The following is a 16,395-nucleotide window of genomic DNA, read 5'->3' on the forward strand; positions in this document are numbered from 1 at the left end:
TTAATTTTATCTGTAACTTATAATTGAAATTATCAACAACTTTTGTTGTTTGGTAAATCTGTTGATAAATAAAATAATTATTCTTTTGTCAAGTCTAATGAATTTTTTTTTATATATTAAATAAAAATGAATGAGAAGAACAAAAGAAGATAAGAAGGAAAAAGAAGAACTAGAAGACGAGGTGCAATGTGGCGATGAACAATGGCGGCAACTGAAGTTGGTAGAGGAGTTGGCGGCAATGACGGACATGGTGGTAGCGATGGAGTGGGAGGAAGAAAAAGAAGAAGAACAAATCATAGTAGTTACTGATGAATTTTATTAACAATCAAAATTTATCGATATAATTATCGTCGGTAATTACTGACGAATTTTTTGATCTATCAGTCAAATGTATCATCAACAATTTTATCAACAAATTTTTTATCATTTGTAGTTCATCGATAAATTTGAATGTTGACAAAATTTTTCTATTACCAAGAGATTGTGTTCATCAATAATATGCAGTTTTCGTATAATTACAAACTACGATCGAATTAAAGATTATTATTAATCAATAAAATCTCACATATAATTGAAATTAATTTTGTTGGAAGGTTCATATTGACTAAAGATAAGGCCAATTTACAATATATAAGTAGGTGCAAATCTTAACTTACAAACCAGTTTTGTGGAAGTTTAGTTAAACTTAAGGTTCACTTCTTAACATGATATCAAAGTCTGATTTAAAGTTATATCCTAGTGAGATTTGGGTTTGTTGGATATATAGTTCCACTTACTATCTAGCCGCTATCAGACCACCCATTAATATCTAGTCTAATGTTCAATATTTATTTATCTCAACGAGTGTGTTTGAAGTCCACATCGACTAAAAATAAAATTCATTTACAATATATAAGTAGGTGCAAATTTCACCTTACAAATCAATTTTGTAAGATTTAATTAAACTTAATTATAGTTAGTGCATATTTTCTAGCTTTTAATTTCTTATATATACAACAATTCAAGTCCTAATTGATTTCCAATAAGTCGATACTAAGTTCTGACTCACTCGAAGTGCAAAACTCATGTGGAACAAAATGTCCAATAACGGAGGGAGTTGAAATTGACGTAGCATAGCACACAGATTAGGAATTTGTCTAATTGAAAAATTCCCTCAGATTTTTCTAGGTCATGTCTACAGAATGGCATTTTTTCTGTGTTGATATACGGGTATTAACTTGAATAATCGACACGTGTAAATTGTCTAAATTTCTCGCAGTTAAGTTGATTTAATGAATTAACAAAATCACATCTAATTAGAAAATACTTTTACTAAGTGGTAGATATTTGTTTTAGTCTACGAAATGCAGTTAACTTTTTCAGAATCAATAAATATGTCAATTGTTATTTTTAATTAAATTTATTCTTTGTCTATAAAAAAAAAAAAAAAACAAAACCACTATCAATTCGTTAAATTTATTCTCCGAATAACTTCACGATATTTATTGTAAAATTTTAGAACTTAATGTTCATGTATTATTTATTCATAAGAAAATCTAATTTATTTAAGGAGAAGATTAAATGAAAAAAAAAATTGGAAGTAGTGAACTGCTATATATTAAAAGGTAAATTTTAAGTTTTATTCAATTTTAAAAAAACAAACAAAATTTGCACCTTGTATATTATAATTTCGTCCTATTTCTAATCAAATATGAGACTTTTAACAAATCTAAATACAATTTAAGATTTAATGTGTTTACTATGACCAAAAATTACATCTCATGCCACATAAATACTTACATAAGATATACTTGTTATGCATCACTCAATCAAAAATATATGGAATAACATTTTTTACAACATTCATTCTGCATGTGAATTCTGGTGCAGATGGAGAAACAAGAATAAAAGATTGGTAGAGAAAATATACTAAAATACATTATTTTCCACACCTGGTCTTCAAGAAGGATATATTGTTGAATTTGGATATTTTCACATTTCAATACAACTCAGGCAGTTTTCTGGTATTCAAAATCGGAACATGGTAATCTCTAACAGAATTGAATGTAGAATTGTGTGTTGCTGAAATTTTAGGTAAAACCAATTTAGATTATCTTTTGAGTTTTTTTTTTTTTTTTTTGATGTCTTATGCTCTGAACCTTAAAAGTAAGTATATAGACTATGTTTTAAAACATATTAAAAATATTTTTAATATATTATCGGTGTATTTTGAAGATTCAAAAAGCCAGTACCAAGAAATTAGTAAAAAAAAAATCTGAACTTAGCGAAATGTGGTGCCAAATTAATCTTACATATATCCACATTTTAAACAAGTCTAATTTTTCTACAAATAATCTCCTATAAAATTAGACTATATGAATTGCCCTATAAACTACAAAAAAGTATTTTATTAATTAAAATATAATTACTGAATATAGTTATGCGGTTATAATAAGTATGTTTAAATATAATCAACATTCAATTAGAAAATAAAACAGTTAATCAAAACAGAAAGTGTACGGAGTGTTAAATCATGTAACGAAATAAAAAATTAGATCAAATATATTTTTTTTTCATTAGTAGTGTTTGATCTCATTAATTTCATTGTCCGCGTAATTTACAATACAATTATAAATAGTAAATAAATAAAACAATTTGAGTGTTAAATATTTTAATTGTTCCCGTACATCTAATTGTTTGTATCGTTCAGGAATATTGGTAAAGAAGAATTTAAATATCCATTCTTTCTTCAATTATTGGAAGATGACATTTAAAGATAAATCCGTCATAGAAGTCTATAATCTAAGATAGTAGGAAAGATATTGCAAATTAAACCCGTTGGAATTCACCGATGTGAATCGAACTTTAAAAACAACATAAAATATATTCAAAACTAATAACTCGTACTATGCGAATTACATATCATACTGATATTTGATTTATGTCTAAGAAAAACAATATTTCCAATGTAATAATAATGTTTTGCAAATTAAACACGTTGAATTCACTGGTGTAATTTAAACTTAAAAGAGAACATAAAAAATATTCAAAACGAATAACTCGTACTCGACGGATTACATATTATACCTACTTAAACCTAAATAACATCTACACAGTGGCGGAACTATGCAATCACGTAGCGGAGTCACGGCTTTCCTATTTTTTTTTTAATTTATTTTATATATATTTATATATTTTTAAAAATTATATTTATATATTATTTATATTAAGTTTATATTGCGAAAATTATAATAAAAAATACAATAAAAAATTGAATGGAGATATTGATTTATAAAAGAGATTAAGATTTTTTTTGTTATAGAATTTTTTCACCATATAAATTATTATGAAAGTATATGAGAAAAAATAAATACAAAGAGATAGATTGAAAAACAAAGACCAAGAAACACATAGATTGAGATTGAAATATACATTCTCGCATGATGTCTCATAGATTAAGGTTAGTATCTTATTATGATTTATGTATGTTAGATTTATAATTCTTTTTAGGATGTTTCTCCAAATTAAGTTTATTCCAAATTTGTATAAATCTAATTATGATTTTAGGGATTCTTTTATGAAATTAATATGAATCCTAATTATTTTTTAACAAACCTTCATGTATTGTCTTATATGATAAGAAAAAATAATACAAGACGCAACAATATAATATATTCAAGTATGAGTTCAAAAGAATTGTGTATCCGAAATCAAAATGAAGATCAATGAAAGCACGTGTGAGACCTTACTATTCTCTTACCGGTAAGTTATTCTATAACGTATATCAAAAGTGTGTTTTACGTTGCCCCTTACAACTGACTAATGGGTCTCAGTTTGATATCCCTACCAGCAGAGATCAAAGACCTACTAATCATTCAAGTCCATCACAGACCATTTATTGAAGAATCTAACCCATCACGGACCGTTCATCACAAACTCAATATTTATTATACATAAATTAATAACAATTGTGAAATATAATTGATACTAACAAATAATATAATTTATTGATTAATGTTAATCCACAATAATAACAAAATAAAGAATAATAATTTTATATAATAAAATTATATAAAATACAACAATCTCCCACTTATATAACGTTAGTAAATAAATTAGTTACATTAATTACTACATAAGTATGGATACCAATTAAGAAATATGAATATGAATCACAAAAATAATACTTGATAGAGACAAATACCATATATTTAAATTTCATGGATAATAAATAAAATAAAATAAACATAAATATAAGTATAAAATATATATGATCCCAAAATGATTAATACATTTTACGTGAAAAAAGAGATATAAATGACGGATGAAAATTATAATAATATAAAGTGTAAAATTTTAGACTTCCACTAAGTACACCAAAAAATTTAACCACTACATAATTTTAAAAAACTCGGATAACTAAGTCTTTTAACAGATCTGGCAACATATTTACTACTACCAAAAGCATGTATAAGGTCACTGTTACCCAAAACATGTCTTCAACTTATTCCATGCTGATATAAAACGAAAAATTATTTTTTAAAAAAAATTTATTTACAAACTTTTGACAATACATAACAACATTTCAATAAATAAATAAAAGTTTAATGCGACTTAGAAATAGTAAAAAAGAGTTTAATGTTTGTTAAAAAATAAATTTTGTAAAAAAAAAACTTTGTTAAAATATCATTATATAAATTTCATGTCTACCTGTCGAGAAAAAGATTCACCATTTATCGATTCGTACGTAAGCACATTTTTTTATATTTTTCCTTCGTTTCATTTCTTAAAGTATATCTTAGCTTTATCATTAATTATGGAGACATTTTAACATTTTCAGAATAACGATCACCCATCATTATAATATATTCGAACACATCAATTTTGAAATGCATAGTTTCTCCATGTAAAGGGACAGATATATTCTCCATCGTTTAGGTACAGAGGATAATTCGACTCCATATATTCCTTCAATTTCTGTGTAAATAATAAAAATACAAGTGAAGAGTTTTTCTTTCCCAAAGCAAAAATTTGTTTTCTTTCTGTTCATAGTATCTTATGCGTATTTGATAGTAATAAGATTCTCGTTCTGATTTAAAAGAGTACAAAAAATAATATATTATTGTTATTATATAAGCTATTTGATAATTATTTTATTGTAAATAAATGGATAGATATAATAACTGCCATACAATTTTATAATATACTATTAACATTTGATTTAAAAATGAAATACTTTTATAAAATTGTTTTATTGGATAAATATTTAGTTGACATGGGTTTTATCTTCCATCTTCAGATAATATATTGTAAGGGTCTAATTTCGAATAAAGTATTTTGATGACTGTCATTAGTGTGGAGCAAACATTACTACTTGTGTAGGTTACTGTTCATTTTTTTCACCTAACCTGACTTAACAGTATAAGATGGATATGGTAAATATCACAATCACAAATTATTTTTTATGAAAAAAGAGAATAATATTTTAAAATGTTATCATTAATTACTGGCTACCAATTCAAGAATCATGGACGTAGCTAGGCATGAGTCATTTCACTCTCATCAGGTTTGTTCCCAATCCACTCTCATCTTTTTTTCAGAATATAAAAATGGATACTCTATTCCATCGTTTATTAAGATACCCACATACATATTTATTTATTTTTATAAAAATTTTAAGAAAACAAGAAAATCGCAAGCTCAACTTTATAATTTAACGTTTATAATAATCTACTTATTATAATTACGGTGTGGATGAGTATCTATATCTCTAATCTGATATCCATCTCATCGTTGCTCTATTTTCAGAAATAAAATATGGATACTAGATTCCAACTAAAATTCAAGGTTGTTCCTGTCCTGCGATACTCAATGTCAAAACAAGGATGTGGCCATCTAAGTACAAACATGGAACAATTTGTTATGAAGTTGTAACTTTGAAAGATCAATTTCTTAATATTCCCAATTCACATCAAGAATATAAATACATTTAGTATATGTCAGTATTTGTTATATTATATTTTATCTTCGCTTATAACTAACCAACACCATCTATGTCCCCTTTCATTTTTTTTAAGACAATTAATGGTGTATAACATGTTTGGACTAACTTTTCTATAAGTTCTTTGAAAAAGAAAGATGAAAAATTGAAATTAATTTCTGTTAAACGTCATTTTATGCATAAATTAAATTTTAAGGCTTTCTCTCATGTATTTTCTTTAAATTTTTATCTGTAACATGCACAGAAGGTATTTTAATTTATAGAAAAAATAATTTTTTATTTTTTCTTCTGTTTTTTCACTTGAAATTATGGAAAAGATCGATTAAATGTACTTATATGTAGAATATTTCAACTACTTACAATATGTAGAACGTAAGTCTGTAAAATAATCTTTTTATTTATATAGAAAGATGTACATTTAGTAGAGAGTGGTAGGAATGATTAGAAAGAAGTACATGAAAAACAGCATTTGGTGAAAACTAAAGAACGAAGGAAACTGAAGAGAAAAGAAAGAAAGAGAAAAATGTGTAAGAATAAAGGTTGATTAACTAAAAGAAATAGATGGAAAAAGGGAACGAAATAAATATCTTTTTATAATAAATAACTAAAAAAATGTCATTATTTTTAACTTTTGGATATTACATTGGCAATTATTCTCCTGGACCTACTCAAATCGCCATCATTTTATTTTCTGGCCCAATGTTTAGGATATGTTATACACTCCCCCTTCATGAAAAGGGCCAAATACAATTTAATTTCATCAAAGTAAGGCACGTCACAGGTATGTATGTAACTTGTATAAGCAGTTATATACTTTTGTAATTTCAAGTAAATCATATACATATTACATGAGTATGATTATATAATAGTAGGTATTTAAATGAACAATAATAAGAACATGACTATATAATATATATATATATATATATCTTTATTGTATAACTATAGGTCAGGTGTTTCTATACATCAGTGATTTATACAACATAACGACGAAGATAATCCAAACGAGCTGAATGCTTGAGCTTCATAAGAGCCTTCATTTCGTGCTTTCTTACCATTTCCCTTGATATATTCAAGTTCCTAGCAATTTCTCCCAACGTTCTGTCACCCTTCCCATCAAGTCCAAATCTCTGTCTGATAACTAAGCTCTCCTTCGGCTTCAGGGAATCAAGCTAGCACAAAAATGAAATCTCAGATTTGTTGATCATAACAATATGATGTAATTGAATCATATATATATATATATATATATATATATATATATATATATATATATATATATATATATATATATATATATTACTTGGACAAAGAAAAATAGGTATGTTACTAATTCCCAACTGAAAAGGGTTCTATGGACACTCTAACGCACATACAAATAAGTACACGTTCGAAGTATACTAGAAAATGTATTCATAACATTTCCCTTTCCTATGTTATAAACGATACCAGTAGTATGGTGTCTATTAGTCAAGATCGTCAACGAAGGGAGGAAAGAAATAAAAAACAGTAATATATACTGTTGACAAGAATATGATTATCATACTTGGGCAGTGTTAAATACTTCTGACTTCTGAAAATTTTCAAATTTAATTGTCTATTTCGCAGATTTCATTGAACAAATCCACTATGATCATAGCAAACTTCAATAGAATGAGGTATTTGGGATCAAATAAAGTCTCGAGAGATTGAGTAGTTACCACATCATCAAGAGCAAGTCTTAGTAGAGCAGGTTGCTTACTATTGTCACCATTAACACCCCCATCATCAACGATCCCGTTAATGAACTCCTCTTGAGTAGTTATATGTCTCGAGTTCAGCGAAAGAATGGATTTTGATGCCTTCATTACGTCATGGTATCTTTCCGGGGATATTTTAGCTCTTTCTATTATTTCTTCCTCTGTTGGAGACCTCTGAAGCTCAATTGTTAACTCAGTTTTAGCTTTTTGGATTTCTGCTCGAACCTGCTCCAAAAGAAATGAAGAAATTACCCAAAGTTGAGACTTCAACAGCCTAAATTTAATTTTATATCCAAGCCTTTCTAAATATATTGTCTAAATAAAACAATCCTGGATTATACCTTCAAGCAACCACAACAAAAGTGGTTGATTAGGAATTACAGTTTGTTGACATTGAAAACAAAATATGATGCTATATAACATGGAAATAAAAACTAAAGAAATAAAAGCCATGAACCATATGCTGCTAAACAAAAACACTAATCACCATGAACAGTGAGAATGCATACCGATTCAAGTCCAAATGGAACACGTGTGAAGCTTGAGAGAGTCATCGAACGAGTGATAGCATGTCTAATCCAGAATAAGCTATATGTTGACAGCCGAAATCTTCTGTTCGGTTCAAAGCGATCAATTGCTGTCATAAGTCCCTTAACTCCTGCCTGACAAAGATCTTGAAACCTAGAGCCACTTGCAAAATCTGAAAAATATTTGTTGATAACGAACAAGACAAGCCGGAGATTGTGCTGCAAGAAACATGATCACACTTGCTTATAACTTGCTCATTTCAAATTACACAACAAACTGACAGTAATTTCTTCTTCATACGTTGAATTTTTTCAAAAGTCATGTCGTGAAAGAACTTAAGAATTAGAATTACCTTTATGAGTTTGTTTCTTGCAGCTTGACCAACCTCCAATGCTTTCTTTACATGAGCAATGTTCATGTTTGTTGCATCTGCTAGTTCACTATCAGCAGGTTCTCTTTCTAGCTCTTTCTGTAAACCTTCTTTCACTTGAAGTATTGTCTGAAAAACAAACAATTATGAGTTAATGTCTGCTACAGAAGCAAATTCTGAGTTTTCCTGACATCTTGAATTTTACAAAAGTTATCTAAGAATGGAATTAAATCCTCGAATCCCTGCTACTCAGGAACCAAACAAATCTATACTAATATTTCAAGAATAGAAGAATCAAAGTAAGGGGACAAAAATATTAGTTGTAATTTACTGCTTACCTTCATAGGTTGCATCAATTTGAACAGCCAAGCATGCTCTGAAGAAGAAAGAACAGGAGGTATTTTCATTCTTCTCCAATCCATACCGACAAAATCAGTTGATGCTGAATATTCCCTAATAAGTTCTTCAATCTTCTCAATCCTATTCTTTATTTTATTTCGAGTGGGAACGACTTCATCCCCGTCCGAGTTCCTCTTTAATGAAATCCGCGCATCAAGACTCAGCCGTTTAGCTTTCTTGTTCTGGTTTCTGACCACCCTATCATCGTTTACATCCTTTTCTTCACAATCGTCAACAATCTTCTTCCTTCTCCGGGAGACCCTTTTGATTTTACCATCTATACATTCTGCATTACCAGCATCAAAAGCAGGGCTGAGTTTGTATATATTTTCAAGCATAGCAGCAGCTTCATTATAGTCCACATCCAAGGAAGAAGGAGAATTTTCCTCCGCAAAGGCAACTCTTTCTCTCTTAGGCACTTTGTTAGCTTTCCCTATCTTTTTCTTCTGCGTCTTGGCAGTCTCAATGGGCACAGGGATTTTCTCTTGAGTTGCAACCAAAGCTGAGTCATTTTGTTTATCCCCTTTAAATGCTATAATTAAAGGTCTCTTCAGACGATTACAGGAAAAGTTTGTACTCAATCCCACTGGAGTCCTCGCAGCTGAGCTAGAAACAGTCACAACTCCCATACCAAGTTACCTAATAATCTGTGTTTAGAAAGAAATGACAAGTTTTCAATGCTAGATCTTAAAACATCATCAACTTAGGTTCACAACTAATCCTTACTGAGAATTATCAATCAGTTAGCGCATTCTCATGATTAATCATTAATATAGCTTCAAAAATTTACACAAAAAATAATAATATATGGACGAGTAAACATATTGCAGTACGAACCATCAAAAACTTGCCGCGATATGATATGATCAAACAAAAGTAGGGGAATCAAATGAAGAAGTAAATAAATATATGTTCAAAGACAAAGAGTGAAGCCGGAATGAAGAGTACCTTTGATCAGCGAGAAGCAAATGAATCCAGAGAGAGGAATCTACAGAGAAAAGTTGCGGGATTTGAGTTTTTCTGTATTTAAAGCGAAATGCGAGAATTAAGATGACCACAATTTTTGTCTCCGAAAAATCAACGGCCAGGAATTAGTGTGAGTAGAATATGCGGTTCGTGATGGGAACACGTTAGTAGTGATGACGTGGCTAAGTATGAAGAGGATTGTGCTGTGGAGCTTAAGGTTGACACGTGGATGGCTGTTTCTTGAGGCGAAAAATTTTTGGCCACTTTTTTGTGGGATCCAATTCAAGAGGCCTTTTATTGGATACGTAGCGCAATATCCACCATCATCCTTGCCAATTTGCATTTTAACTCATGTATTTAAGTTCCAAATTTATGGATAAGTTTTTTAGAATTGTAAAATACAGAAAAAATTGACATTAAGAATACTCGACAAAAATAGGTCAAGAAGTTTATGATTCATCATGCTTATCATCATTGAGCAAGAAAATTTATGAAAATCTAGTCGTGATTCTTGCAAGGAATTCGACACCAAAGTTACTTACTGGTAATTTATTATAGGAAATATTTAGTTTTTATTTATTTATTTTGATAAATACTAATGTATATTATTTTTGAGGAAAACGAATAATTAATAAATTATTACAACTTTTACTTTTGCTATTGCCACAATAATGAACTATTAGGGATGACAATGGGGCAGGGTAGGAACAGGTTTCGTTATTCCATATCCATTTTCATAGAAAAAATTCATCATATCCCCGTATCCAAATTCAACGGGTATCAAACTTTTGTCTCATCCTCATCTCCACTGAATAACGGGTAGAATCTCGTACTCATACCCATACACGTTTTCTTACCACTTCAATATTAATTTTAATTAATTTTTATAAAATAATAAAAAATTATGGTAAAGGAAACATAATATTATCAAATATTCAATATTAGACGGATGGTTGTTTGTTTCTTCGATATCAAATACTTTAAAATAAATTATAACTGTTTACATTTTAAATTATAATACCAAATAAAATTTCATGAGAACCAAAACATTTATTAAATTTTCAAATATTAATGAAACATAGTTGATAAAATTTAAAAATAATTTTTAAAAAATATAAAAGGAAAACAAATATTCAAATTAAAATATATTTTAAATGTTTGTTTGCTTCAATCTTTTAAATTTTAATGAATCTATTTTTATACACTAATAAAAGTTATAATACACCACTTGATAAAAAATGATACAAAAAATAAATAATAATCATAATAATAAAATTTTAACATAGATCTTGTATCTTTTAAACTTCAATTATGTTGGATGGTGATAAAAAATTATTCATGACAATTACATTAAATTTTTTGTATTGTAGAAATAAAAGTTATTTATAAATTATAGTGAAAAAATTACAGTATGATTGATAATGAGTTAGAAATAAAAAATAATTAGATAAAATATATTAAAATAGTATTCTACACAATGAAAATAAGCAACAAATAAAAATATTAAAAAATTAACAAATATTTAAAAATAATTTGAGAGACTATTCAAAGAAATCGCACAAAGGACAACAAATGTATAATTAAGGGTATGATAAGACGAAAAATAATCTAAGAAAACTTTTCAAATATCAACATATATACTAAATGGTTGTGAAATAACAAAAATTGTTTTAGCAAAACAAAAGAGTTCTTCAAATGAAACAAAAACTAATAATAATAAGTAATTTTTTTTTATATTGCTTAGTAAACAAAATGTCTGTGCTATTAAGTACTTAAATTGAGAGTATTACACTTTCTCATATGAAAGGAAAATATACAATAAAAATATTAACAATAATAGAAATATTCAAATGTGAGACATATTTTTTTTTAATTGACATACATCTTTTGAACATAATTACATAAAGGTTATACTAAGATGAAAAATGTAATGGAGATGCGAATGAGTTTCATGAAAAATCAAATAATTAGAAGAAATAAATAATAGTAAATATATATATATATATAATTACTTAATTAATTGTGAATATTTTAATAATTTAAACGGGGACGAGTATTATGGTGGGGATATATGTACATCTTCATACCCAATTGAAAAAGTCGAAGATTCTTCATACCCATACCTATACCCATACACAATCAATACGAGAATTTCCTGTCAAAACAGGAACAAGTTTGAACAATACCCATGGGGACGTATTTATTTGCATATCTATGAACCATTGCTCCTATGTTCAAGTGTAATAACGAAAAACAAATTACATTGTTCTTTCAATCAATATATATGTTAAAAAAATGTTAAATCTACTTTTTATCTTTATAAAGTTTTGGGTTTTTGGGCTGCCGTACTTCATACATTCTACTATATAAATTTGATAAAGGAGTACCCTTAAGTCAATTAAATAAAAATGTTAATTTTTGTTACTTTTATTATATGTTAAATGAAATTTGATTTAATAAATATATTTAATAAACAAATTAAAACAAAAGTGGATACAACTTGCACTACAACAAAACAGCTAATTTGTGATGAAAATTAGCAAGAGAAAATATCTTTTTACTAATTTTTCGTTATTTAGCGAAAGATTAACGACAAAAAATTTTGTAGTTAATTTGCGAGGGAAATTAGCGAGAGAAAATTGTCTCTATAAACTTTAGAATAAATAAAAAAAATAGGCATGAATATTGTATCACCACAATTCATTTTGGATTAACTTTAATTATATCATACTTATACATGAGATTGTACACTGATATTATGATTCTTTTATTGAATAAAAGATTGAAAGAACTCATTGTCACAACATGTACCTTGATACTATTAGAAAAATGCTAATTTCCTGCTAACTTTGTCGTGGAAAATATTTTGCAAAAAATTCCTCAGGAAATTTTTTGGTGGTTCACATTTGCAAAAAATTCTTGTGAACATTTATGTGAAAAATAATTTGCAGAACTCATAAATAACTTTGCTAAAAATAATTCGTTAAAAATCCTGGTAAACCTTTTTTCAAGATGTATTGAGCAGGAAAAAAGATGTTAAATTTATTATAACCTTGGTTAAATTTTGTTAAAGAGTATATTAGAGGCAGAATTTATGAGCCTTACATATTATAAAAGAAGAAATTATCTTGATTAATGTTTGTTGAGTTGATGGATTGAAATTCATTAAAATTATATCTAAATTATTAAAATTATATCTAAATAATTAGATGTTGCTTTGTTAAAATCAAAACTCACATAACTGAATAATTTCACATGGTCCTTGTAACATTCTAGAAAATGATATTTTAGAAGTAATAGTGGTTTAAAAGTAGTGAAACTCGATTATTTTAATATTAACATGTTTTAGTATAAATAAAATTGTTATAAACGAGTTTCATTATTTTAAAACACACCATCTCTCTAGAAACCACTTTTCTAGAGCTATCTGATTTCTCTCTAAGTATTCTATTTTTTCTGGTCATCTAATTGAAGAATCGAGACCGTAGAATTGATCCTCTCGGTGAGCTCTTCAATTTGGATCTATCAATTTCTCCGTTCGCGTAAGTTAAGTTTACGCTCTCGTTTTTTGTCTTTTATGTTTTTTGTTGCATGTAAGTCCTCTCCCGCTTGCATGCGTCATTTTATTTATCAGCATGAGTCTCTATTGATCAATGATCATAATGGTATGTCCTGATCATTCTTGTTCTTGTGATGTTTCTATGTGTAGATAGAGCATCCTATGGAGTTAAAGACGTTTGACGTTTATAGAGTTGTTTAAGCAGGATACTAGGTAAGGGAAGTTAATATCTATCATGTCTCACAAACTTGTTAGAAATGTTATTATATGATTATTTTTTAATTGACTAATGTGTTTGATATGTGAACTGGGTTGTAATGTTTGAAAACGATAAACATTTAGGTTTTATTCGTTGTTTAATAAAAATTGTATGTTATAGGTTCAATTGGATGCAATTGGTGTGAATATTTTGATAGAATTAATGTTTGATACTCGAATGGTCTCTGTAGAGGTTTTGAAGTTGTATGGATTGGTTGAATATGTATAATTTTGCTTAAATCAGTTTCTGTTAAGGGTGGGCAAAAAATCCAATTTTTATGATCCAATCCATTTTTTCTATGATCCAATCCATTTATTATCCATTCTATTAAAAATTCAATCCATTTAAAATCTATTTTATTGGATCTGGATATCAATCTAATCTACATTTTATATATTTTATGGATTGGATATCCATTTTCGTAAGCTAGATTTTTAAAATAGATAATCCAAAATATCCAATCCAAATTTTCACTTTATATTTTTTGTTAGGTTAGACTAAAGGTTGAGACGGACTAGCCCAAATTTAGTCGTATTTGATTGAGTTGGTGTGGCCTTGTACAAAATTTAACCGAATTAGGCCAAATTCTGTCAAGTCGGTCCCGATCGAGATTTGACCCAGTTGGTCCTGGACAAAATTTGGAAGTATTCGGCCAAATCTGTCAAATTCTTTGGTGTCAGCCCTATGGAAACAAATTTGGATCCACATCCATTATTTGGATCCAAAATGGATGTGGATTAGATTTTCGATAAGGCTGACACCATAGAATTTGGCAAATTTTTTGTCGAGGCCAACAAGGCCAAATTTTAGCATGGGATGAACTTGGATGACTTTCGAACAAATTTCGGTCGGGGACGACGTGACCAAATTTGGGCTAAGGTCGACTTGACAAAATTTCAGTCGAGATCGACTTGACTGAATTTCGGCCAGGGTCAATTTTGCCTAATACGACCAAATTTTGGCCAGAGCCGACTTGGCTAAATATGGCCACATTTAGGTCAGGTCCTGATCAGTCAAATTTCAGTCAGGGTTGACTCCATTAAATTCGTCGGCTGGGACCGACTTGACTGAATATGGCCAATTTTCGATCACAGCAGACTAAGTTGAATATAGTCAAATTTTATTCGGGACTTAGTCGACCGAATATGGCTAAATTTGGGCAAGTGCCGACTTGACCAAATTTTGGTCATGACCAACTGGACTGAATTTGGCCAAATTTAGGTTAGGACCGATTCGCCTAAATATGACCAAATTTCGGTCGCGATCGACTTTGCCGAATACGACCAAATTCAGGCCAGGACCAACTCGGTCAAATTTTGGTCGAGGCCAACATGACTGAATTTTGACCGGAGCCAACTCGACTGAATTCGGTCGAATTTTGGTCGTGGCTGACTCATTTGAATACGACCAAATTTCACCCTAGGTCGTCTCAGCCAAATACGACCAAATTTGGGTCAGAGTCGACTCGGTCAAATCTCAATCGAGACCAACTCGATTGAATTCGACCAAATTTTGACTGGAGCCAACTAGGCTGAATACAACCAAATTTTGGTCGCGGTTGTCTCAGCCGAATACAGTCAAATTTTGTCTAGGTCGACTCAGGCCAATGCAGTCAAATTTGGGTCGGGGTGAACTCAACCAAATACTTCCAAATTTTGTCCAGGACCAGTTGAGCCAAATTTTGATCGAGACCGACTTGACAGAATTCGGCCAAATTTTGTATAGGGTCACGCCAACTCAATCAAATATGACTAAATTTGGACTAGTTAGTCTCAACTTTTAGCCTAACCTAACAAAAAATATAAACCGAAAATTTGGATTGGATATTTTGGATTATCCATTTTGAAAATCTAGATTTAGAGAATGGATATCCAATTCATAAAATATATATCAGATTGATGTCCATATCCAATAAAATGGATTTTAAATGGATTGAATTTTTAATAAAATAGATATTGAATGAATTAGATCATAGAAAAAATAGATTGGATTATAAAAAATTGATTTTTTGCCCACCCTTGATTAGAATTTTGTGCCACATCTCTTCGCATATTGAATATCAAAATAGAAAACAATAAAAAAATATTGTCTGCGAACATCTAAACACTTTTCTAAAATCATCCATGTATGGATAGCAGACATCTGCAAAAGTTTCAAATTATTGTTGTTGCATAAGGTTAGGTTTCCTATTTCCGATAAAATAATGTCTTTTATCTTCTTTCGATCAATAAGGATAAAAACACCATTATTTTATGAAAGAATCAAGTATTTTAGTGCTATAATGTGAGACGTGCGACGTGGGAAGTGAGACGTGGAAGGTGAGACATAGGCGTGATACGTGGAACATGCGACATGAGACGTGAGACGTAGGATGTAGGACGTGGGACGTAGGACGTTGGACGTCAGACGTGGGACATGGGACGTGAGATGACGTGAGACGTAAGACGACGTGGGACGTGAGACATGAAACGTGAGACGTGCGACGTGGGACAAAAGACGTGAGACGTGAGACGTGGGACGTGAAACGTAGAACGTGAGACATGAAACGTGGGACGTAAGACGTGAAACATGGGATGTGGGACGTAGGACGTGAAA

The 16,395-nt window shown here is 29.4% G+C and overlaps 1 protein-coding gene across 1 annotated transcript; it reads right to left on the reverse strand.

The window, feature by feature from the left end:
* Positions 1–6,861: 6,861 nt before the first annotated feature.
* LOC114196259 (RNA polymerase sigma factor sigE, chloroplastic/mitochondrial) lies at positions 6,862–10,050 on the reverse strand. The gene is made up of 6 exons (XM_028086846.1): positions 9,965–10,050; positions 8,956–9,663; positions 8,600–8,746; positions 8,229–8,465; positions 7,681–7,944; positions 6,862–7,152 (listed from the first exon to the last, which is right to left on the reverse strand). Exons 2-6 carry the CDS (start codon positions 9,643–9,645, stop codon positions 6,955–6,957), a joined length of 1,536 nt encoding a protein of 511 aa, XP_027942647.1. The 5' UTR covers positions 9,646–9,663; positions 9,965–10,050; the 3' UTR covers positions 6,862–6,954.
* Positions 10,051–16,395: the final 6,345 nt, after the last annotated feature.

This window comes from Vigna unguiculata, chromosome 9, assembly GCF_004118075.2.
Source record: "Vigna unguiculata cultivar IT97K-499-35 chromosome 9, ASM411807v1, whole genome shotgun sequence".
Lineage (NCBI taxonomy): Eukaryota > Viridiplantae > Streptophyta > Magnoliopsida > Fabales > Fabaceae > Vigna > Vigna unguiculata.